Source organism: Bufo bufo, chromosome 6 (genome assembly GCF_905171765.1).
Source record: "Bufo bufo chromosome 6, aBufBuf1.1, whole genome shotgun sequence".
NCBI lineage: Eukaryota > Metazoa > Chordata > Amphibia > Anura > Bufonidae > Bufo > Bufo bufo.
This window is the reverse complement of record NC_053394.1, coordinates 391,239,420-391,264,815: the sequence shown is the minus strand read 5'-3', so window position 1 is coordinate 391,264,815 and position 25,396 is coordinate 391,239,420. Positions and strand designations below refer to the sequence as shown.

Here is a 25,396-nt window from a genome sequence, read left to right as displayed (position 1 = left end):
TTGTGTTGTCAGGTTCCTATAAGGTGTCAGGATTTTACCATCTATTTCTCCATGGAGCAGTGGGAGTATTTAGAAGAACACAAAGATCTGTACAAGGACATCCTGATGGAGGATCACCAGCCCCTCACATCACCAGGTAATAGACATGACTAAATATACACGTCCTCTCATTATCTGTATGTAAGGAATGATTCAGTCACTGGATGTGTTTCATACAGTTAAAGAAGAGATGAGAACGCCGGACAGATGTCCCAGTCCTCTTCTTCTACAGGATGGTTCAGAGGAACATCACAATGTCCCACAGGATGATCAGGTAGATGGAGATAAGATCTCATGAAATGTATGATCTGTAGAAGGCTGTGAAAATCTTGTGTTCAGTCTTGTTTTATCCACCAGTATTATATGTTTTATCCTTCTATAATGAGAAAGGTGGAGATGGCAGGATTACAGCTGACCATGGACATTACATGTTGTCTGGATCTTCTCACTATTTTCTGCCTGTATAGACTTTTTAGATGGCCTCCTCTGTGAACTGCTGCAGATCTTTTGTGGTTGCACAAGAGTAGTAGAACAGTTTGCCCTGGGGCCCTTAGAACTCTAGTTAAGCCACTGTGTCCTTATACTATAAACATAAGCAGGCTGTTCTAGGGTGATAGATAATCAGTTCTCACCTCTCATGTGTTCTCACCTGTCCCTTATACTAGGTACAGTATCTTCATGCCTGCAGTCATCCCAACACTGGTAGACAGAACAGGAAGACAGCATTAAAGGGTTTGTTCAGGAATAAGTAACTTTTTACATGTGCCCGCAGCCTCTACTATGGAAAGAGTCATACGTACCTGCTACCCTCAGCTCCGGTTATGTGTGCCAGCTCCTGTGTGTCCATCTTCCAGTAAATGTTGTTTGCTTCCTCGCTGGCACAGTCATGGTCACCTGCTTGACTACAGCCAATGACTGGCTTCAGTGGTGATGTGTTTTTTGTGGACATGTTACCCCTAACTCCAGTCATTGGCTGCAGCAGAGCAGATAATTATGCCCATTCCAAGGAGGTAAACAAGCCATGGACCGAAATAACTTTTGCTTACCGACTTCACCGCCCTGGGGCGGCCAGCAAGGGCAACAAGTGCACAAACAATGTAATGTTATATACACAATGTAATGTTAGGGATGGAATATAAGGACTTCTCTCCCTGCATTGCAAACTGGTTGGAATAACAAAGCAATCAGATTGGATTTATACAGGAGACCTGCAGATATTTGGGTCAGATAACTCCTGCTGTCCGGTCATTTTTGGTCTTTTCAGGTTGTATAAAACCTTCCACACGACTTCTCCAACCGTTTGATGACTTCTACAATATTTGTTTTACAGTTTGTGAATCCGGGTGAAGATCTGAACAATATTAATCCTACAGAGACATATGTGAGGGGTGATGAGCAGAGTACAGAGGACATTCCTACAGATAACCGCCCAGGTGAGACTCACAGATTCTACTCCTTCACTGGATGATACAATTTTATGTTAAATTTCTAGGCTCTGTCTTCTGTCCATTTTTTTACCATTATATTCACAGATTCAGCTAAAATTCAAATTAAATATGGATGGAAATATGACAGCGTTATAGGTGATATACAGTGTGTATATGATATATATAGTCCACCCTCAGGAGAGGTCTTTAATATGAGATCGGCGGCGGATTCAACAACTGGCAGCCATGTCGGTCAGATGTATGGAGAGGACGTGGTGCTCCTCGCAATCTTAGGCCTCTTCCTGGCCATGTAATGTGACGTTCATGGGTCATATGGCCTAGGCACAGATTAGTCCCATTCGAGTGAATGGGTCTAAGCTGCAATGCCAAGCACAGCTACTATTCAACAGACGGCGCTGTGCTCGGTAAGCTGTGAGGAGGCTTTGTATTAACCAGAGCTCCGGTGAGCACTGAGGCTTCCTCAGACAGCTGATTGGTGGGGAAGCAGGGATCGGACCTCTGCTGATCTCATATTGAAAACCTATGCTGAGGAAAATCTTGGAGAACCCCTTTAATGATTTGCAAGTGATAAAAAACAAACAAAATATGCAAAACATCTCGCTTTATTCAATATTGAGTATGAGAGCCACATGCATAAATACATTCACTTACACGCCTTGGCATCCTACCAATGAGGTTACTAATGATTGTCTGAGGAATGTTCTGCCATGCTGAATGCATTTGGGCTAGCAAATAATCAAGATCTGTTGCTGGTACCTACAGTATCTCACAAAAGTGAGTCCACCCCTCACATTTTTGTAAATATTTTATTCTCTTTTCATGGGACAACCCTGAAGATCTGACACTTTGATACAATGTAAAGTAGTCAGTGTACAGCTTGTATAACTGTGTAAATTTGGTGTGCCCTCAAAATAACTCAACACACAGCCACTAATGTCTAAACCGCTGGCAACAAACGTGATTACACCCCTAAGTGAAAATGGCCAAATTGTGCCCAAAGTGTCAATATTTTGTGCGGCCACCATTATTTTCCAGCACTGCCTTAACTCTCTTGGGCATGGAGTTCTCTAGAGCTTCACAGGTTGCCACTTCAATCCTCTTCCAATCCTCCATGACGACATACGTCTATTTTGAAAAGACAACCTCTGGATATGACACTGAGCATGTGCACTCAACTTCTTGGGTCGACCATGACGAGGCCTGTTCTGAGTGGAACCTGTCTTCTTAAACCACTGAATGGTCTTGACCAACGTGCTGCAGCTCAGTTTCAGGGTGTTGGCAATCTTTTTATAGCCTAGGCCATCTTTAAGTAGAGCAACAATTCTTTTTTCAGATCCTCAGGGATTTATTTGCCATGAGGTGCCATGTTGAACTTCCAGTGACCACAATGAGAGAGTGTGAGAGTGGAACCTGTCTTCTTAAATCACTGTATGGTCTTGGCCACCATGCTGCAGCAATTGCTGATTATCTGGTCCCCTACACCAGGTGCTTATCCACGTCCTCCGCAATTGACATCGCCCTATCCCTAAGAAAAACAGAGCACATCGTTGCTTACACTTTTTCTACCTGCTTTTATATGTGCAAACTGAAGGATTGCCATGTTGTCTTAAAGAGGACCTTTCATGGTGTTTTTTTTTTTTTTAGTTTAGATAAATACCTTAGTATTTATCTAAACTGATGCCGCCACCCTGCCTGTTTTTTTCAAATAACGCTCCTGCGCCCCGCTGTACCCACCTGCAGTATGTTAATAGTGAGCATCGGTACAGGGAGGAGGAGACGCCAGGGTTTCTCAATGGGCGTCTCCTTCTCCCTGGTTGTGCCGCAATCCAATCACAGCGGAGAACGTCACAGCCAGGGAGAAGGTGAGCTTTTTTCTCCCTGACTGTGACGCTCTCCGCTGTGATTGCATTGTGACACAGCAAGGGAGAAGGAGACGCCCATTGAAAGGTACTCCGCAAGGAAAGGTATTTATCTAAACTAAAAATAAAAACAACATGAAAGGTCCTCTTTAAAGCTGATGAGCTTGGGCGAGAGAAGCTACATAGATCAGTTGGTAATCTGCATCAAGCAGCAAGTTTCCTTCTGGATTTCTCTCCTCCATCTACAACTGGACAACGTGGTTGGTGACAATGGAAGGAAAATTGTGGCTGCACTTCATTTGGGGGAAATAACACAAGTTCCCTGCATGGCGCACATCATACATTTAGTGGTGCATCAATTTTTTTAAAAGTAACGTGGCTTGCAGATGGTGTTGGTCATGTCCAGGGGACTGTCCAGCCATTCTTATGTGGCTAAAAAGGCCCTTCTGAATGTGAAGTGACAAAATGGTCTGCCTTTGTACCGTTTGAATTCCACCTTACATATGGTGATGCATTGCTATGAGCAGTGTAAAGAGATTAATGATTTACATGATGCATGAGACCACCACAGCAGAGAGCATATGTTGAGCGCAGGCAGTTCATCAGGGACAAAATTCGCATACTCAACCCCTTCGAAGAGGCCACCCGAGTAGGGACAAGCATTAACATGGCATCACCCAGATATTTATATTTGTACTAATGCTCACGCTGATGCAACAAGGACTAGAGGAAGAATCACAACCTCCACAGCTTTCTGGGGATCCTGTAGCTGATAGGAACCTGGACGGACGAAGTTGTGTAAAGGAGGAAGTGGAGGAGGAGAAGTTTGTGGTATAGGGAACCATGGAGTTTTCCCAGGCACAGCTTGTGATAATGATGACGACGATGACATTGGCCATGACCAACCATTGCAGTGGAGTCTTAAAGAACTGAGTCCACAGGCATGCTGGTGAGCATCGCAAACTGCATGCTTGGTTGCCTGCATGCGGTTAGCATCAAGCAAAATGATGACTACTGGATAGCCATACTTTTAGATCATTGCAATCAAAGCGAAAAGGGGAGAATGTTTTACGGATGCCTGTCACCTGCAATTCTGTCCAGGAGTCCCATCTCCAACCTGGCTGAGTCAGAGACCTCCCGCCCTCTCTGGTGGTGCTACCCCTACAATAAGTCTCAGAAGGCACAGCAGCAGCCAATATAGTTTTCTTAATGTGATGGAAGTTTTTTTTAAGTGCTGTGCCAACCTGACGCATATCTGCAAAAGGACAAGCATTGCCTGAACAACCGGGTTCAGTCGTACCTGGACTGTGGCCTTTCTTCTGCATATAGCCTGTCTCCTGAGTCCATAGACTTCTAGGTGTGAGATTGTAACAGGGGCCGGAACTGGCCCAGTTTGATATGTGCAGGCCTTTTTTTCTGGCGGAACGCGCCGGAACGGCGTTCTGCCACCTATTTTTGCTGACTCGCCCAGCCCCCCTTTAGTTACTGGGCCCAGCCGGCCCGCTGCTAGTGGCGTCGCTAGAGTGGGGCGAGGGGGGGCAATCCCCACCCTATGTTGTTCTGTGCCCCCCCGCTGATTCTCCCAGGTGAATACTAATGAGCGCTTCCATTATGGAAGCGCTCATTAGTGTACCGAAGGACCAGGAAGTGGTGAACGCTCTGTACTTACCACTTCCTGGTCCTCGGCTGTCAGCTGTGCAGGGCTGCGCACAGTGTGAGGGCGCTCTGTGCGCGCCAGTTCAGAGCACAGTCGACTGAGGAGAAAGAAAATTGCAGGCGGCGTCCGTCCAGGAGCAGGAGAGGTAAGTGTTTTTTTTATTTTATAAAAAATGTGGCTGCTGGGGGCATAATGGGGGCTAATTGGAGGCATATGGGGGCTAATTGGAGGCATATGGGGCTAATTGGAGGCATATGGGGGCTAGTGAGGCATATGGGGGCTAGTGAGGCATATGGGGGCTAATGATGCATAATGGGGGCTAATGAGAGGTATCATGGGGGCTAATTAGAGACACAATGGGGGCTAATTAGACTATTAGAGGCATATGGGGGTTAATGAGGCATATGGCGGCTAATGAGGCATAAGGGCTGATATGGGGGCTAATGAGAGGCATGGGGGCTGATATGGGTGTGATGAGAGGCATAATGAGGGCTAATGAGAGACATAATGTGTCATCCACAGATGCCCCATAACAGTGTGTCTTCCACAGATCCACCATAACAGTACGCCTGCGCACTGACGAGAGACGGAAAGAATCCACGGAAGCAAGCAGAGGACGGCACAGCAGACGACTGAATAGCTTCTTTTGTAAGTAAATTGTTATATTATAAATGTATCCCTGCATACCGCAATTCTCTCGTATTTTGTAATCTTATTTATATATACTTATTTTGTTTTTTCCCACCCATTTTTGACTGTGGTATCTTTGTGCCCCCCCCCCCCCCCCCTATATACTGTTCCTAGAGTCGCCACTGCCGCGGGCACTGGCAGCCTGGCTGTCACGACCGTCACTGGCAATTTTAGATGCATCCCTGTTCTCTAAAGGGGCGGTTTTAGGGGATGGTCCTAGGGGTGGGTAGGGGCGTGGCCAGGGGAGGGGGGGGATGAGTTCCACCACCTTTTCTCTGAGAAAAAAAGCCCTGGATATGTGTACTGTCTTGTCCAGCCTCCAGTGCGGGGAATTCAGTGTGGCAGGTGGCTCCGTCACACACCTCCAGCTGATGCCAAGGAGTAGATCTGCCAGAGAGCCATACACAGATTATCAGGCCAATGGGAGCAGATTTGATTCTGGTCAAATTTATTGTTCTCTCTTCTGACTGATTCTTTAGAATTACACCCGAAATGTATTTTAAGAAATTGGTCTCTTTCTAGTGATATACTTTTCATAATCTTTGGATGGTGTGTTCCCCTGACGAAGCCATCTGGCAAAACGCGTAGGGTAAGTGAGGGACACTGGATGGGTGATGTGACCATTAATACGTAAGCGCTCTCCCCATAGAATGGGAGCGCACTGTGCATGACCGGCCACTGTTTCAATAGACTTCTATGGGCCTGACGGAAATAGCCAAGCCAGTGCCGAGCCAGTGCTGCGCATGCACAGAGCACCCTCCACCACTTTCGGGGTTCTATTTAGGAGATAGGTGCAGGTGCTAGCGGTGGGACCCGCACCTACCAGACAATAGTGACATATCATAGGGAATTGAGACAACCCCTTTAATATAAATGCATGAAAAAAAGGAAGATGTTATGGTGTGGGCCATGCAGTTTTTTTAATTGAGAGTGACAGGACTGAGTGGAGAGACCTCATGTGCACAGTGTCCTAGTTGCAGTGATGATGTTCGGGTCACAGGATTATTCTTTGGCGCTATATGTAGTTTGTGTAATCAGAAAAGGATGCAGGATAAGACAACATTCACACAACAGTGAAAAATGGCACACAGCTGTTTTTGGAATGAATTGAACTCAATGGGGCTATTCACAAGACCATTTTTTTTAAGGCCAGTGAATAGTGTTTACGAAAAATGGGACATGTCCTATTTGTGGCCGTTTTCACTGCCAGATGGACCCCATGTAAATCAATGGGACTATTTTTAATGGCCATTTAGACTGGAGTGCATCCATTTAATGGCTGTCTAAAATGGGTACACTAGTGGAAAATGGCCTTTTAGAGGTTAAAATAAAAATAAATTGCCTTATCCGCTTACAAGCACAGAGGCATTCGTTCCTCTCTTGGTGCTGAAGGAGAATGTATCCTTAAAAAGGTCATACGAAAAAGTCTCACCACTGAACACCAGATATTTGCCTGCTGCTGGGAAGAGCATGATGTGCTCGGTATTACTTTTTTTTTTAAACTTTATTCACAGTATAGGAGCTTCACTGATGTAAAGGGGACACTAAGGGACAGCACTACTGTAAGGGCTGCACAAAGGGTGCATAACTACTGTGTGGGGGCACATAGGGGTCATAACTACTGTTTGGAGACATCAAGAGGTCATTCTACTGAGTGGCGGCACTTGGGGAGCATCAGTACTGTAAAGATGTCACTAATGGGGAATTCCACTGTGAAAGGGACACTGAGAGGAGATAACTATTGTGTGAGGCACTAAGAGGGGATTCGTTGCCTCTTGTCCAGCGCTAGTGTTTTTATATATCTTTTAAATGACTGATTGGGTGGGGTTTGCAGGGAAGTTGCTCAAGGTGGGAGACAGCATTTTCAAGTTATGCCCCTCGGTCTACTATTAGACGGTGGTCTGTTTGGCCACCACTGTTTTAGTCAATTGATACTTGAATTTTGTGCCATGCCTTGTAATTTCTGTGGGTTTTTTGTATTGGAAAAGTTATAAAACTTCAATACAATTTTAATGCTATTTATCAGTAATAAAATGTGTTTTTTTCTTGGCAGGTGACTGTACCAGGAACTTCGAGAAACATCTGGTATCTTCAGATTTTGAAGTAGATGATTGTGGGATCACACGAGATACATTTGAAGAAAATGCCAATATGCAAGATATACCCACATCCAATCACAGCCACAATGCATCATTTGATTCTTTTAAACAGGTCCGATCTTCTGATTCATCACAGACTGTAACACAGAATAAAAGTCACAGAAGAGGTGCTAAACATCAAACAGCTCACATAAAAGAGAAGCCATTTTCATGTTCAGAATGTGGAAAATGTTTTAGATGTAAATCAGCTCTTGTTATTCACCAGAGAATTCACACAGGGGAGAAGCCATATTCATGTTCAGAATGTGGGAAATGTTTTAAGCGGAAATCAGCTATTGTTATTCACCAGAGAATTCACACAGGAGAGAAGCCATATTCATGTTCAGAATGTGGGAAATGTTTTAGCCAAAAATCTGAACTTGTCACACATCAGAGAATTCACACTGGGGAGAAGCCATTTTCATGTTCAGAATGTGGGGAATGTTTTAAGCAGAAATCGGCTCTTGTTGTACATCAGAGAAATCACACAGGGGAGAAGCCATTTTCATGTTCAGAATGTGGGGAATGCTTTAAGCAGATATCGGCTCTTGTTGTACATCAGAGAAATCACACAGGGGAGAAGCCAGTTTCATGTTCAGAATGTGGGAAATGTTTTAAGCAGAAATCATCTCTTGATAGACATCAGAGAAGTCACACAGGGGAGAAGTCATATTCATGTTCAGAATGTGTGAAATGTTTTAAGAGGAAATCAGCTCTTGTTATTCATCAGAGAATTCACACAGGAGAGAAGCCATATTCATGTTCAGAATGTGGGAAATGTTTTAGCGTAAAATCTGAACTGGTCAGAGATCAGAGAATTCACACAGGGGAGAAGCCATTTTCATGTTCAGAATGTGGGAAATGTTTTAAGATGAAATCAGAACTTGGTATTCATCAGAGAATTCACACAGGGGAGAAGCCATATTCATGTTCAGAATGTGGGAAATGTTTTAAGATGAAATCAGCTCTTGTTATTCACCAGAGAATTCACACAGGAGAGAAGCCATATTCATGTTCAGAATGTGGGAAATGTTTTAGCGTAAAATCTGAACTGGTCAGACATCAGAGAATTCACACAGGGGAGAAGCCATTTTCATGTTCAGAATGTGGGAAATGTTTTAAGATGAAATCAGAACTTGGTATTCATCAGAGAATTCACACAGGGGAGAAGCCATATTCATGTTCAGAATGTGATATGCGTTTCAACCATAAATCATCTCTTGTTAACCATCAAAAAAGTCACAGAACAACAAGGGTAGAGATGTTTACCGTCACAAATAGAAACTAAGTCACTGAATGGAATGGATGGTTTAAAAACCAAATCACAAAACTTTATTAATATTACTAGTTAAAAAAATTAATTTAATTTAAGTATAAAAAAATAGTCCCAGGTGAGTAAATGTCCATTGGGAGTAAAAAAGAGATGTCTAACCCCCACGAATACTGTGGACAATCGGCTAGCTGTTTGTACTCAGCACAGTAAGCAAAAAATAATCCATAGTAACAAAATCCCACCAGTAGTGCAGTAACAGTCATCTATCTGGGGCTATGGTATTGTCCAGTCCCAGTGTTGTCACCACAGCATGAAATATCTAGGGTCCCTTTATATATCATCTTTATATATCATACGATACCTAATTATTGTGTCAAAATATTAGATCTCCCAGGACCCTAATCCCTGCTATGCTCTAGTCTGGCCATCTGATCATTGAACTTGCTCAACGCGTTTATCGTAGCCCTGTAGCGGGCACTTCATCAGGAGCTAATAGGGCATGAATACTGAAGAGCTCCGTAGATTATCTTTAGTATTCATGCCTGTGAGAGTTATGAGGTAGTTGCTAATGGTATATTCATATAAGGTATATAAAAATGATGATTGATATTATATACATGTATTTTAGTCTTATAGATCAACTTTATAATCTTATAGTCTTATTTCAGTAAGAATCATATCCTTATTTGATGTTTATCATGTACTCTATTTTTTGATCACATAATAACTAGGCCTTAGAGCACATTCTCAAGGTTATCTGTAATTGTGTTGTATATTCTCAGATTTTGTGACGAAAAGGGAGTCTTATATGACATTTTTGGAAACAATGCAGATGGATGCGGTGGAGGTTGTAAAATAAGATATTTCTGTTCAAACCACATGTGTTCCCAGAATTCTAGGAAATGTTTACCAAAAAATAGGTCCAAATGTCGGAATATGTGACCAAATTGAGTCCAATATTTGGACATTGATTATTTAAAATGTGGTCCAAATGCACTTTGCTCTAATTATGAAACTGCTTGATGTTGCCAATATGATATCATGTATGGTTATATAACTTATGTTGATTTGATTTTATTGTAACCACCCTGAAACACCCAGTTACTCCCATTATAAAGAGGGTATAAGAATAAAGATTTCTGGGTGGGTCGAGAGATCTCCCAGATACAAACTTATTGGGCTTTGTGACTGCGATAATTTGTTGGCCGACTTAACTAATTACTCTGCACCTGAAAATCGAACATTTTGGAGGCCCCAGCGAGATACCCATCCTTGCCTGATCGGGACAACCACATGGGAACAGTACCCACAGGTCCAGGAACGCTAATCCTAGGTAAGTGAGCCATTGTCTCGCTGCTTTCCAGAAACTGTGGGGGTGCTTCAGGATCAGTCCAGCTGGCAGGGTTCAGGTATCTTTTCAGGTAGACTGTAAATTGATTTATGTCTGTTTTTGACTGATTTGACATGTTAGGGTTGTTATTACATATATGATTTTGTTACTAATCTGCACAAATTTATAGAAGGCATGTGTTTGATGACGTGAATCTTGTCTTGTCATCCGGTGTCCTGTGAATGGTTTGCTGATACAGCAGCTCTGAGCGGGGTTGTGAGTTTGTGTTGGTTTGTTGGTTGTCTTAGATCTGTTACTAAGAGACTCTTCTTGTATTATAGTAGCTCAAAGAGTTAAGTGTGAAGACTGGATACGTGCCAGACCCTGATACGCTGTGGTTGCTCACGGAGCAAGCAGAGAGATGTGTGTTTATGTACTGTACTAATTCACTACTCAGTAACTGTCAGTTTTAAGTGGATTGTACTGGTAAAGAAGGTCTGATCTATGAAGAGTATATAGGGATCACTTTTGGGGTGTCCTTATATGTCTTTGTGTTCATATATTTGTGGTATAGAATTTGTCAAAAGTAAGAGAGGGGGAAACTCTTCCTCATTCAGAAGTTCCACTCGTTTCCTATGTGATGTTCACAGATATCTAGCCTAACCTAACTAGAATATCTCTCAACTTAAGAGAAGATTTACATAGCGGTATAAACCATTAAGTTCAGGGATCGCTACCCTGATATCAGGTTGCTATGGGAACTAAATTTATCAAGCCAAGAAGGGAAGAAGAGGTTACTTCCATGACTACTATAACAGCTTTGATAAAGTTACAACATGGAAAATGGGCAATTAAGGATGCCACTACCATTCTTGAGAAAGCCGGGATGCCAAAACCTGGGTGCTTAGATGCCACTAAGTGGAGAAAATTTCTAATAGAAGAAAAGGAATGGATTAAAAATTATGGTTATGAGCCCCAGGTAAAAGCATGGCTGGCTACAGCAGAGAGGCATGATCCCCATTATAATACAAATGAGGAATATGAGGAGTACAGTAGAGGAGGGGGAATAATAAGTCAGGTCCCCACCAGGAGAGTAAGTTTTAGTGTTGAAACTTCTCCAGCAACTGCTGCAACTGCTCCTACTCCACCAGTATTAACCCCTTCAGCAGTTGCTCCCCACCTGTATCGAGCACACAAAGTGAATTATATCCAGATCTGTCAGGGTTAAAGTCAGGAGAGACTATGCCCAGTACTATTAGTACCAGTGCAGAATATAGTGATATGACCAGACTGGAACAGAAACATACTAACCCTCCACCAGCATACAATAGTATGCAACACTGGAGACCTTCTCAGCTATCAACTCCATCAAGCTCCTCAACCAGGGAAGAGGAGGATGGTTGGCAGTGTTCATATTATCACCACTGCAACCCCATGAATGTGGTTTTGTGTGAGCAGTGCAACACTCCCCAAACTGAGTTTGATAGAATATGTTGGAGAGGATCTTTACCTATAGACTTGTCTTTGAGTATTTTGCACAGTCCACCACAAAATGCTTCTACTCCTGCTCAAAATATAATATTGTATCCTCCTCAACCAACTATGCAACCTATGAGCTTACGATCGGTCACATGGATCTGTTTGTGTGTGGATTTTCACAAGCATAGTGATAGTCCAAGGTGCATGAAGTGCGGGGAAAGTACACCTAAACAGCTGTATGCTGTTGGGACATATCCAGTAGTAACTCAAGTTACTAGGGAGTATAATGCGCAGGGTGTCCCAGAAAGAGCAATACAACAAGTAGAGTGGTTTAAATCTTGGAGTCAGGGTGAGCAATTTATGATGATAGAGAAGCTTCCTGGTCTATATAAAGATCCAAATGGGTTTTATAAGGGATTGACAAAGATTCATAGAAACTATGAGGCAGTCTGGGATGATTTGATAGCACTCTGTGGTGTTGCAGCAGGAACCCCCTTTGTAGAAAAAAAGGTTGAAGTAGGCGGAAACATAGAAGCAGTCCCCGGGGATGCTGATCCTAGATTAAAGAAATCAGGAGAGGTGTTTTTTTAAAGAGGCTTCAGGCGGTTACTAAACAGTTAATCAGTTAGGAGCGGGATTGCCAGAGGCTTTCCAAGCCCCTGAAGAAACAACTGACAAGTATCACTCTAGATTAGTCGGCATATTTACTGTTCAGGATTTTTATGTAAACACACCAGATAGTAGGGGTGGACGGATACTTAGAACTTGTTTCATTAATGGATTGAGAGAAGAATTAAGAATAGAATTAATGAAAATCCGTCCAGAATGTATGCATACCTCTCTTCACAAAACATTGGTAGTAATTTGAAGCATAGAGAAACAGTTTAGTAAAAGGAAAAATATATATTCTGAGCCACAGCACCAGGCTTCGGGAGGTGGAGGAGGGGGGGCTGCTCAGACAGGGGGACAAACACAGACGAGAAGAAATATGAAAGGGAACGCATGTGGAAATAAGATGTGTGACTGTAAATGTTGAAGAATATAAGAAAAAGGGATTTTGCTTTGGCTGGGGAGCTCGAGGGCATATGAAGAGAGATTGTCCTTCAAGATGGAAAAAAAATCAGAAAGGTGGTCAAATTAAGTCCAGTTGGCCTCGGTGGATCAACAGGACAGTGAATAGGAAATAGGCAGCCCCCGATCAGAAGAGCCCACGGTTGTATACCACCCCACCCCGGGCCACACACATTAGTAAAGCTGACACTACCAGATGGAAAAGATGTTAACTGTATAGTTGACACGGGGGCGAGCCGTACTATTCTAAAAGCTCATAAAATTTCTGAGAAATATTTGTACCCTGATAAAATTGTAGGGGTGGGGAACACCGTGTGTTCTAAAGCAGACTAAACCATTGATGATGTAGCCAACATTTGCATGCAATTATTAGTATCAGAAAGTTGCCCTGTGAATTTACTTGGTGCAGATGCATTAAATACTATCAATGCAATAATCAGATTTGGGGAAAAAGGGTTAACGGTAACAGGGCCCCTTATGGAACACATCTTAACAGTGCTAAGTGCCATGATTAATCCACTTGTACCAGAGCCTTTAGAAGGAGGAGACCCTCCTTCCTCAGATGAGGGAGAGGACATGCTTGCAAAAGTCCCTCCAGATTTATGGTTCAAAAGTAAAACTGATGTTGGTTTGATTAAGGTAACCCCAGTAAAAATTTAATTAAAGTCTGGTACAGTACCTGTTAAAATGAAGCAGTATTCCCTGAGCAGGGACGAAATGGCGGCAATAGCACTTCAATTAGACGAATACCTAATGACGAAGGTTATAAGGGAATGCCGATCCCCTTATAATACGTCACTATTAGGGATGAGCGAACCCGAACTGTATAGTTCGGGTTCGTACCGAATTTTGGGGTGTCCGTGACACGGACCCGAACCCGAACATTTTCGTAAAAGTCCGGGTTCGGTGTTCGGCGCTTTCTTGGCGCTTTTTGAAAGGATGCAAAGCAGCCAATCAACAAGCGTCATACTACTTGCCCCAAGAGGCCATCACAGCGATGCCTACTATTGGCATGGCTGTGATTGGCCAGTGCAGCATGTGACCCAGCCTCTATATAAGCTTGGGTCACGTAGCGCTGCACGTCACTCTGCTCTTACAAGTGTAGGGAGAGGTTGCAGCTGCGACGTTAGGGTGAGATTAGGCAATGATTAACTCCTCCAAAACACTTAAGACAGTGATCGATCTACAGCTGTGGATCATTGAACTGCTGCTCTTCAATTGCTCACTGTTTTTAGGCTGCCCAGAGCGTTTTTCAGTCACTTTTTTCTGGGGTGATCGGCGGCCATTTTGTGGCTTGTGGTGCGCCAGCACAAGCTGCCACCAAGTCCATTTAACCATCAATAGTGTGGTTATTTTTTGCTATATCCTACATCAGGGGCAAGCTGTCACTAAGTCCATTTAACCATCAATAGTGTGGTTATTTTTTGGCCATATCCTACATCAGGGGCAAGCTGTCACCAAGTCCATTTAACCATCAATAGTGTGGTTATTTTTTGGCTATATCCTACATCAGGGGCAAGCTGCCACCAAGTCCATTTAACCATCAATAGTGTGGTTATTTTTTGGCTATATCCTACATCAGGGGCAAGCTGCCACCAAGTCCATTTAACCATCAATAGTGTGGTTATTTAAATCTATCCCTAAAAGGGTATATTAGATTCAAGGTGCTGATAGGGTCATTCTCAATAACTTCACACACACACGCTACTGTGCATATCCAAGTCTAATTCTGTCCGTAAACGTATACCTGTCACCCAGCGCCTAAATAATAGGCCTCAAATTTATATTCAGCTAAATCTGTGTTTATTGCTGAGGCTGGTCAATTTATTTAGTGTCCGCCAAAGCACAGTTTTTGTTCTGTGTGAATACAATTCACACATTAGCAATCCCCTAAATATATTTTTTCTGCTGTATCAGGCCAAGTTTAAATTGATCCATAAAAGGGTATATTAGATTGAAGGTGCGGATAGTGTCATCCTCAATAACTTCACACGCTACCGTGCATTTCCAAGTTTAAATAATTCTGTCCGTAAACGTATACCTGTCACCCAGCGCCTAAATACTAGGCCTACAATTTATATTCAGCTAAATCTGTCGTTACTGTTGTGCCTGTATTAGTGTAATACGGTACCTAAATAGATAGCCAGATAGTGTTAGGTGCCTGTAACAGGAGGACTGGGTGGAAGACGATGCAGGGGACGATGAGGTTCTAGACCTCACATGGAATGAAGGTCGTGCCACTGACTTTCAGAATTCGGAGGAAGAGGCAGTGGTGAGACCGAGCCAACAGCGTAGCAAAAGAGGGAGCAGTGGGCAAAAGCAGAACACCCGCCGCCAAGAGAGTCCGTCTGCTACTAGCCACCGCCATCTGGGACCGAGCACCCCAAAGGCAGCTTCAAGGAGTTCCCTGGCGTGGCAGTTCTTCAAACAATGTGCTGACGACAAGACCCGAGTGGTTTGCACGCTCTGCCATCAGAGCCTGAAGCGAGGCATTAACTGTCATGACCTGGGTTGTATTGGAACCGGGATCTTCCTGGTCTCTTAAACCATAGCCTTACCTGTTGTGCTACAGAAGAGATCTAGACTTTGGGAATGTCCTTACTGTGTTCAACACTACATCATACTCTCTAGCTCCACCTGCTGCCAGCTGTGGACAATTCTCAATCTGGACAGCCTTTAAATAGGAAGTGAGGACATCACTCAGTGCCCGTTTATTTGGATTTCTTCCCTGGGTGTTTTGACTTCAGTGATCTTCCTTGTATTGAACTCCTGCCTGATATCCCGACTATTCTACAGCCTGCTGATTTTGTACCTTGCCGCCAGATCGTGAATGACCTTAGCCTGCCTGACTCTTCTCCGGATTTTGATTGTGAACTATTTGCCTGACGACGCTTTGCCTGGATCTCAAGCACACTACTTCCACTTCGGACACTACCTTTTGCAGGTACCTTACATAATAAACGGGCCACAATGGCAGTGGACCCTGCTGAGATTGTTAAGGCGATTACACGTCAGGGACAATTGATCGGAGCTCATGAACAGCATCTTTCTTCCCTGGACGCCAAGTTAGATGAACTTTGCACCATGCTCAAATCTTGTTTGCCTGGTTCCTCTGCAACGGTTCAGACTCCGGATCCTACTCCTGCTGCGGTCCAACCCGCCTCTTCTGTACCACCAAAACTTCCCTTGCCTGACAAGTTTGGTGGTGATACTGAGGACTGCAGAGGCTTTTTAAATGTTTGCCGTTTGCATTTCCGCAACAACCCTGCGACTTTTAGCACTTCGTCTGCCAAAGTGACTTTTGTAATTTCCTTGTTAAAGGGGAAGGCCCTGGCCTGGGTCTCTCCTTATTTGGAACGCAACGATCCTGTACTCCAAGATGCTGAAAAATTTCTGGCCTCTCTCCAGATTGTATTTGACAAGCCAGGTAGAGTTTCTGCAGCTGAGTACTCCCTCTTGGACATACAACAAGACACCAGATCTGTGGCACAGTATGCTATTGAGTTCCGTACCCTTGCTGCTGAAACAAATTGGGACTCAAGGGCATTACGTGCAGCCTTCCGAAAGGGTCTTACGGATCGCATCAAGGACGAATTAGTCTATAAAGATCTCCCAGAAGACCTTGAGAAATTCATAGAGCTGTGTGTTCGTCTGGATGTCCGGTACCATGAAAGGTGCCAAGAGAGACTTAGAACCCGCAAGTTTCCTAGGCCAGTTTACCGTTTGGCCCCTAACTTCCAAGCACCACCTCAGCCAGAACCTGAAACCTCTGTTGAACCCCAGACACCTGTGGAACCCATGGAGGTGAGCCGTCTCCACCTAACTGAGTCAGAGAAACAAAGGAGGCGTTCATTGGGCCTATGCCTGTACTGCGGACTTAAAGGACATTTAGTATCTGTCTGCCCCTCCCGTCCAGTAAAAGGCAGGGTCTAACCAGTGTTGGAGGAGCTGGCTTAGACCTTACAGGTAGATCCTCCAAGACCAAGATTACTGTTCCGACTACTATCCATTTATCTTCTAAGCTTGTTTTCTGTGAGGCTTTTGTGGATTCCGGAGCTGCGGGTATATTCTTGGACTACACTTTTGCAAGAAAGAACAACATCCCGTTTGTTCCTAAGTCTAGACCCCTGAACATTACCACCCTGAATGGACAGCCCTTGGGAGATGGTATTGTGAAATTCGAGACTACGACAATCACCCTGCAGGTAGGCCTCCTCCACAAAGAGGAAGTTGTCTTGTCTCTTATTGATTCTCCGCTTCTGCCTATCATCCTTGGTTACCCATGGTTACAACTTCACAACCCCTCTTTTGATTGGGAAAATGGAGAACTAACCTCCTGGGGATCGTCCTGTCGCCTTCGCTGTTTGTCTCAACCCAAAAGACTTTCTGCTTGCATGTTGGCTCCTGTGACTATCCCACCTACCTTGCCTCGTGAATACCATGACTTTGCAGACGTATTTTGCAAACAAAAGGCAGAGGTGTTACCCCCACATCGTCCTTTTGACTGTACAATTAATTTGATTCCCGGAGCACCTCTTCCCAAAGGAAAGACCTACCCCCTGTCTCTGCCCGAACAAAACTCTATGGAGGAATACGTAAGAGACAACTTGGAAAGAGGTTTTATCCGACCCTCTTCTTCTCCAGTAGGGGCAGGTTTCTTCTTCGTTGAAAAGAAAGATGGGGGCCTTCGACCATGCATAGACTATCGGGGGTTAAATCAAATCACCGTAAAGGACTCCTACCCTTTGCCACTCATTCTTGAACTATTTGATCTACTTAAGGGGGCTGTTATATTCTCCAAGCTAGACCTACGAGGGGCTTATAACCTGATTCGAATTAATGAGGGGGACGAGTGGAAGACAGCATTCAACACTCGTAATGGACACTTTGAATATTTGGTCATGCCATTTGGCTTGTGTAACGCACCTGCTGTCTTTCAACGTTTCATGAATGAAATTTTTCATGATTTCAGCAACCGTTTTGTGATCATCTACTTGGACGACATTTTAATCTTTTCCAAGACTCTTCCAGAGCACATCTCGCATGTGAAACAGGTATTACAACGGCTTAGAGAAAACCATCTTTATGCAAAGATCGAGAAATGCAGTTTCCATCAAAGCTGTATTCCTTTCCTTGGGTACATCATAAGTGCTGACGGTTTCCAAATGGACCCTCAAAAACTTTCCGCTGTCTTGCAATGGCCCCAACCGACCACTTTAAGAGGACTCCAAAGCTTTTTAGGATTTGCAAATTACTACAGACGCTTCATTAAGAGTTTTGCCTCCATTGCGGCACCCCTTACTGCCATGACTAAGAAGGGTACAAATTGCAAGGCGTGGTCTTCAGAAGCAAAATCAGCTTTCCAGCGATTAAAGGACATGTTCAGTAAAGCTCCAATTCTTCAGCATCCAAATCCTGACCTCCAGTACATTGTTGAGGTTGATGCCTCTGAGGTTGGAGCAGGTGCCGTACTCTCCCAGAGACAGCCAAAGTCTGGTAGAATCCATCCAGTAGCTTTTTTCTCTAGAAAGTTTTCTCCGGCAGAGATGAATTATGATGTTGGGAATCGAGAACTACTGGCCATCAAATTGGCATTGTCTGAATGGCGACATCTTCTGGAAGGTGCTTCCAAACCTTTTACTATCCTCACTGACCATAAAAACCTACTGTATCTTCAGACTGCTAGACGTCTGAACTCACGTCAGGCTCGATGGGCTCTGTTTTTCTCCCGTTTTAATTTTGTCCTTTCTTACGTTCCAGGGCATAGAAACAAAAAAGCCGATGCTCTTTCCAGACAGTTCGCTTCCTCTGAAGAAGATCAACCAGCCGAGCAGTATATAATCCCACCTCACAAAATTGTCGCACAGATCTCTACGGCCCTTTCCCAACAGCTACAAGAAACCCAGAATCGTGTTCCCCAGGGCTTGAAGATACCACCAGGTCGCCTGTACGTAGCCCCTAGTCTCAGAAAACCTATACTCCTCTGGGCACATAATGGCGCGTTATCCGGTCATCCTGGTGTCACCATCACTCTTAAGACCTTGCAGCGTCATGTCTGGTGGCCTCGTATGAAAAAGGATGTTACTGACTATGTGGCTGCCTGCCCAACTTGTGCTGCTAATAAAGTACCCCGCACATTACCTGCTGGACTGTTACATCCACTTCCGGCACCTCGCCAGCCTTGGACCCATTTGACCATGGACTTCATTGTAGACTTACCCAAGTCCGAGGGCATGACTGCTATATGGGTCACAGTGGATCGCTTTTCCAAAATGTCTCATTTTGTGCCGATTCCGGGATTACCTACAGCGAAAGCACTGTCCACTCTTTTCCTTTCCCATATTGTAAGACATCATGGCATACCTACCAATGTCATCTCAGACCGCGGATCCCAGTTCGTTTCCCGATTCTGGAGAGCGTTCTGCAAGAAACTGGGAGTAACGCTCTCACTCTCTACCTCACATCACCCTCAAACTGATGGTCAAACCGAACGCATGAACCAGACCCTAGAAACCTACCTTCGACATTATGTCAATGCCTTACACTCCAACTGGTCTGAGTATTTGCCTTTAGCTGAGTTCGCCCTAAATTCCCGTTGGCACAGTGCTCTTCATACCACACCATTCTACGCAGCCCTAGGCTATCACCCTCAGACTTTTCCCCTACTTCAGCCTTCTTCTGGTGTACCAGCAGCAGATCAGCGGGTGAAAAATATTCTACTACATTGGAAGAAGATTAGTTTATTACTACGGAAATCAGCAGGCAAGTACAGGCTTTTTTCCAACAGACGAAGACGCCATATACCTCCATATGTGGTGGGGGACAGAGTTTGGCTATCAACCAAGTATGTGAGACTGAAACAACCTTCTACCAAATTAGGCCCTCGATTCATTGGTCCTTACAGGATCATTGCTCGAGTTGGACCAGTTTCCTATCGCTTAAGATTACCTTCTTCTCTCCGGATACATCCCGTGTTCCACGTTTCACTCCTCAAAAAAGCTATTTTCAACCGCTACTCCAGATCACAACAGCTACCTCCTCCTGTTCTTGTTGATGGACAAAATGAGTTTGAAGTCTCCAAGATTCTTGATTCCAGAAGACATGGCCGTGGCCTTCGGTATCTGGTTCATTGGAAGGGGTATCCTGTCACAGACCGCTCCTGGGTTCCAGCCAAAGATCTGCATGCCCCTTCTCTTATACGAGACTTCCATACCTCGTTTCCCACTAAGCCCCGCTAGGCCCCCGGAGGGGTCCATTGGGGAGGGGGCCCTGTCATGACCTGGGTTGTATTCGAACCGGGATCTTCCTGGTCTCTTAAACCATAGCCTTACCTGTTGTGCTACAGAAGAGATCTAGACTTTGGGAATGTCCTTACTGTGTTCAACACTACATCATACTCTCTAGCTCCACCTGCTGCCAGCTGTGGACAATTCTCAATCTGGACAGCCTTTAAATAGGAAGTGAGGACATCACTCAGTGCCCGTTTATTTGGATTTCTTCCCTGGGTGTTTTGACTTCAGTGATCTTCCTTGTATTGAACTCCTGCCTGATATCCCGACTATTCTACAGCCTGCTGATTTTGTACCTTGCCGCCAGATCGTGAATGACCTTAGCCTGCCTGACTCTTCTCCGGATTTTGATTGTGAACTATTTGCCTGACGACGCTTTGCCTGGATCTCAAGCACACTACTTCCACTTCGGACACTACCTTTTGCAGGTACCTTACATTAACGTTCTGAACCTTAGCACAACCTGCATGACCAGGCACCTGCATGCAAAGCATGAACTGCAGTGAAGTAAACACCTTAAAAACAAGGAACTCACTCAGGCTCCCCCTGCTACCTCTTCTGCTGCTGCCGCCTCGGCCTCTTCCTCCGCCTCTGGAGGAACGTTGGCACCTGCCGCCCAGCAAACAGAGGATGTACCACCAACACCACCACCACCTCCGTCACCAAGCATCTCAACCATGTCACACGGCAGCGTTTAGCTCTCCATCTCACAAACATTTGAGAGAAAGCGTAAATTCCCACCTAGCCACCCTCGATCCCTGGCCCTGAATGCCAGCATTTCTAAACTACTGGCCTATGAAATGCTGTCATTCAGGCTGGTGGACACAGACAGCTTCAAACAGCTCATGTCGCTTGCTGTCTCACAGTATGTTGTTCCCAGCCGGCACTACTTCTCCAAGAGAGCCGTGCCTTCCCTGCACAACCAAGTATCCGATAAAATCAAGTGTGCACTGCGCAACGCCATCTGTGGCAAGGTCCACCTAACCACAGATACGTGGACCAGTAAGCACGGCCAGGGACACTATATCTCCCTAACTGCACACTGGGTAAATGTAGTGGCGGCTGGGCCCCAGGCGAAGAGCTGTTTGGCGCACTTCCTTCCGCCGCCAAGGATCGCAGGGCAACATTCTTTGCCTCCTGTCGCCTCCTCCTCCTACTCGGCTTCCTCCTCCTCTTCTTCCACCTGCTCATCCAGTCAGCCACACACCTTCACCACCAACTTCAGCACAGCCCGGGGTAAACGTCAGCAGGCCATTCTGAAACTCATATGTTTGGGAGACAGGCCCCACACCGCACAGGAGTTGTGGTGGGGTATAGAACAACAGACCGACGAGTGGTTGCTGCCGGTGAGCCTCAAGCCCGGCCTGGTGGTGTGCGATAATGGGCGAAATCTCGTTGCAGCTCTGGGACTAGACGGTTTGACGCACATCCCTTGCCTGGCACATGTGCTAAATTTGGTGGTGCAGAAGTTCATTCACAACTACCCCGACATGTCAGAGCTGCTGCATAAAGTGCGGGCCGTCTGTTCGCGCTTCCGGCGTTCACATCCTGCCGCTGCTCGCCTGTCTGCGCTACAACGTAACTTCGGACTTCCCGCTCACCGCCTCATATGCGACGTGCCCACCAGGTGGAACTCCACCTTGCACATGCTGGACAGACTGTGCGAGCAGCAGCAGGCCATAGTGGAGTTTCAGCTGCAGCACGCACAGGTCAGTCGCACTGCGGAACAGCCCCACTTCACCACCAATGACTGGGCCTCCATGCGAGACCAGTGTGCCCTGTTGCGCTGCTTCGAGTACTCCACCAACATGGCCAGTGGCGATGACGCCGTTATCAGCGTTACAATACCACTTCTATGTCTCCTTGAGAAAACACTTAGGGCGATGATGGAAGAGGAGGTGGCCCAGGAGGAGGAGGAGGAGGAGGAGGAAGAGGGGTCATTTTTAGCACTTTCAGGCCAGTCTCTTCGAAGTGACTCAGAGGGTGGTTTTTTGCAACAGCAGAGGCCAGGTACAAATGTGGCCAGACAGGGCCCACTACTGGAGGATGAGTAGGACAAGGAAGAGGTGGAGGAGGATGAGGATGAAGCATGTTCACAGCGGGGTGGCACCAACGCAGCTCGGGCCCATCACTGGTGCGTGGCTGGGGGGAAACGCGGGACGATGACGATACGCCTCCCACAGAGGACAGCTTGTCCTTACCTCTAGGCAGCCTGGCACACATGAGCGACTACATGTTGCAGTGCCTGTGCAACGACAGCAGAGTTGCCCACATTTTAACGTGTGCGGACTACTGGGTTGCCATCCTGCTGGATCCACGGTACAAAGACAATGTGCCCACCTTACTTCCTGCACTGGAGCGTGATAGGAAGATGCGCGAGTACAAGCGCACGTTGGTAGACGCGCTACTGAGAGCATTCCCAAATGTCACAGGGGAACAAGTGGAAGCCCAAGGCGAAGGCAGAGGAGGAGCAAGAGGTCGCCAACGCAGCTGTGTCACGGCCAGCTCCTCTGAGGGCAGGGTTAGCATGGCAGAGATGTGGAAAAATTTTGTCACCACGCCACAGCTAACTGCACCACCACCTGATACGGAACGTGTTAGCAGGAGGCAACATTTCACTAACATGGTGGAACAGTACGTGTGCACACCCCTCCACGTACTGACTGATGGTTCGGCCCCATTCAACTTCTGGGTCTCCAAATTGTCCACGTGGCCAGAGCTAGCCTTTTATGCCTTGGAGGTGCTGGCCTGCCCGGCGGCCAGCGTTTTGTCTGAACGTGTATTTAGCACGGGGGGGGCGTCATTACAGACAAACGCAGCCGCCTGTCTACAGCCAATGTGGACAAGCTGACGTTCATAAAAATGAACCAGGCATGGATCCCACAGGACCTGTCCATCCCTTGTGCAGATTAGACATTAACTACCTCCCCTTAACCATATATTATTGTACTCCAGGGCACTTCCTCATTCAATCCTATTTTTATTTTACCATTATATTGCGGGGCAACCCAAAGTTGAATGAACCTCTCCTCTGTCTGGGTGCCGAGGCCTAAAAATATCTGACAGTGGCCTGTTCCAGTGGTGGGTGACATGAAGCCTGATTCTCTGCTATGACATGAAGACTGATTCTCTGCTGAGTCGCTGACATGAAGCCTGAATCTCTGTTATGGGACCTCTCTCCTCTGTCTGGGTGCCGGGGCCTAAATTATATGACAATGGACTGTTCCAATGTTGGGTGACGTGAAGCATGATTCTCTGCTATGACATGAAGACTGATTCTCTGCTAACATGAAGCCTAAATCTCTGTTATGGGACCTCTCTCCTCTGCCTGGGCCTAAATATCTGACAATGGACTGTTCCAGTGGTGGGTGACGTGAAGCATGATTCTCTGCTATGACATGAAGACTGATTCTCTGCTGACATGAAGCCATATTCTCTGCTATGGGACCTCTCTCCAATTGATATTGGTTAATTTTTATTTATTTTATTTTTATTTTAATTCATTTCCCTATCCACATTTGTTTGCAGGGGATTTTGCTGCCTTTTGCAGCCCTCTAGCCCTTTCCTGGGCTGTTTTACAGCCTTTTTAGTGCCGAAAAGTTCGGGTCCCCATTGACTTCAATGGGGTTCGGGACGAAGTTCGGGTCGGGTTCGAATCCCGAACATTTCCGGGAAGTTCGGCCGAACTTCTCGAACCCGAACATCCAGCTGTACGCTCAACTCTAGTCACTATTTCCAATAAAAAAACGTCCTGAGTCTGGTAAACCCTAGGCATACAGGATGATACATAATCTTAGAGAAATTAACAAGATAATGATTATAGATGTGCCCATTATATCAAATCCACATACTTTTCTCAATCAGATTCCCTCAAATTCTGTGTACTTTAAAGTCATTGATTTAGCAAATACTTTCTTTTTAGTCCCCGTTGAAGAGGACAGCCAGTTATTTCTGGCTTTCACCTTCAAGGGAAAACAGAACTGTTGGACCAGATTACCACAGGGAGGTGCAACATCTCCCTCAGAGTTTTCTGAAGCAATGGCAAGAGTGCTCCAGTCCTGGCACCCAGAGGACGAGAATACTCAATTGCTTCAGTATGTGTATGATCTACTTCTCTGTGCTAAAGAGACATATTCACTTTTGTTATTTTTGAGGCTGGAGGGATGCAAAGTCTCAAGAGATAAGCTGCAAGTTGCATGACTTAAGGTGGTGTTTTTAGAACATTGCATCTCACATCAAGCAAAGCACCATAACCCCAGATTGAAAAAGGTCAGTTGCCCAACTCACTGAGCCTACTACTGTCAGAGAATTAAGAACATTTGTGGATTTAGTCAGCTATGTCAGAGAGTGGATTCCATCTCCGTCATCCCTCATGCAGCCACTATTTGATGTACTGGCTGCCTGCAACAAAGGACAGTCCTACTTACTTACTGTGGAAGCAAAAGAGGGGTACAAGTAGTTGAAACAAGCTATCATATCTGCACCGTGCCTGGGAATACCAAATTATGAGCTTGATTTCAACTTATTTTGACATTAGAACACAGGACATGCCAAATGAGTTTTAACTCAGTTACATGGGGGTAAACATCGTCCACTGGGCTATTACTCAGTTCAACTAGATGTAGTAGCTAGAGGTGCCCCCTCTTGTGTGCGGGCAGTAGTTGCCTGTGCCCTGTTGACATAGTTCTGGATCATGCACTGACAATTTATGTGCCTCATGCAGTCCAGGAACTATTGACACAGACAAAGAATCGACATTTGTCAATGGTAAGTATGACGAATACCGTACCCATCGTGCCCCGACTGACGCCGGACATCAACTACGTCGAGCTCATGAGATACGGTATGGTCACTGGTTAAGCCCTCCTGGAGGAGCAGGTAAGGTCAGTCTTGGTACAGTTTTCACAGACTCCTCCTGTCCACACGGGCACAGAGAGGCAACAAGCTGAGAGAGCCTTTTCACTGCCACAGTGAAACAGTGCTTTCTCAGCCCGGGAAGACTGCCACCAGTTTCTTTTTGATATTACCTGGTCCGCTAACGGGATTATATAGGGTAAGAAACCAACCAGCGGTAGCGTATAACTAGGCCAAAACACGGACGTGGGGAGTCGTGATCGAGATAC

General features: G+C 45.4%; 1 protein-coding gene across 1 annotated transcript in view; it reads left to right on the top strand.

Annotated features, from left to right (window-relative positions):
• Positions 1-25,396, top strand: part of LOC121003516 (zinc finger protein 208-like) — a 2,651,670-nt gene that overhangs the window by 2,546,557 nt on the left and 79,717 nt on the right. Inside the window, exons 10-11 of the mRNA XM_040435418.1 lie at positions 7,969-8,417; positions 8,499-9,069. Of these exons, the coding sequence (XP_040291352.1) occupies positions 7,969-8,417; positions 8,499-9,069 (1,020 nt within the window). The remainder of the gene's footprint in view (positions 1-7,968; positions 8,418-8,498; positions 9,070-25,396) is intronic.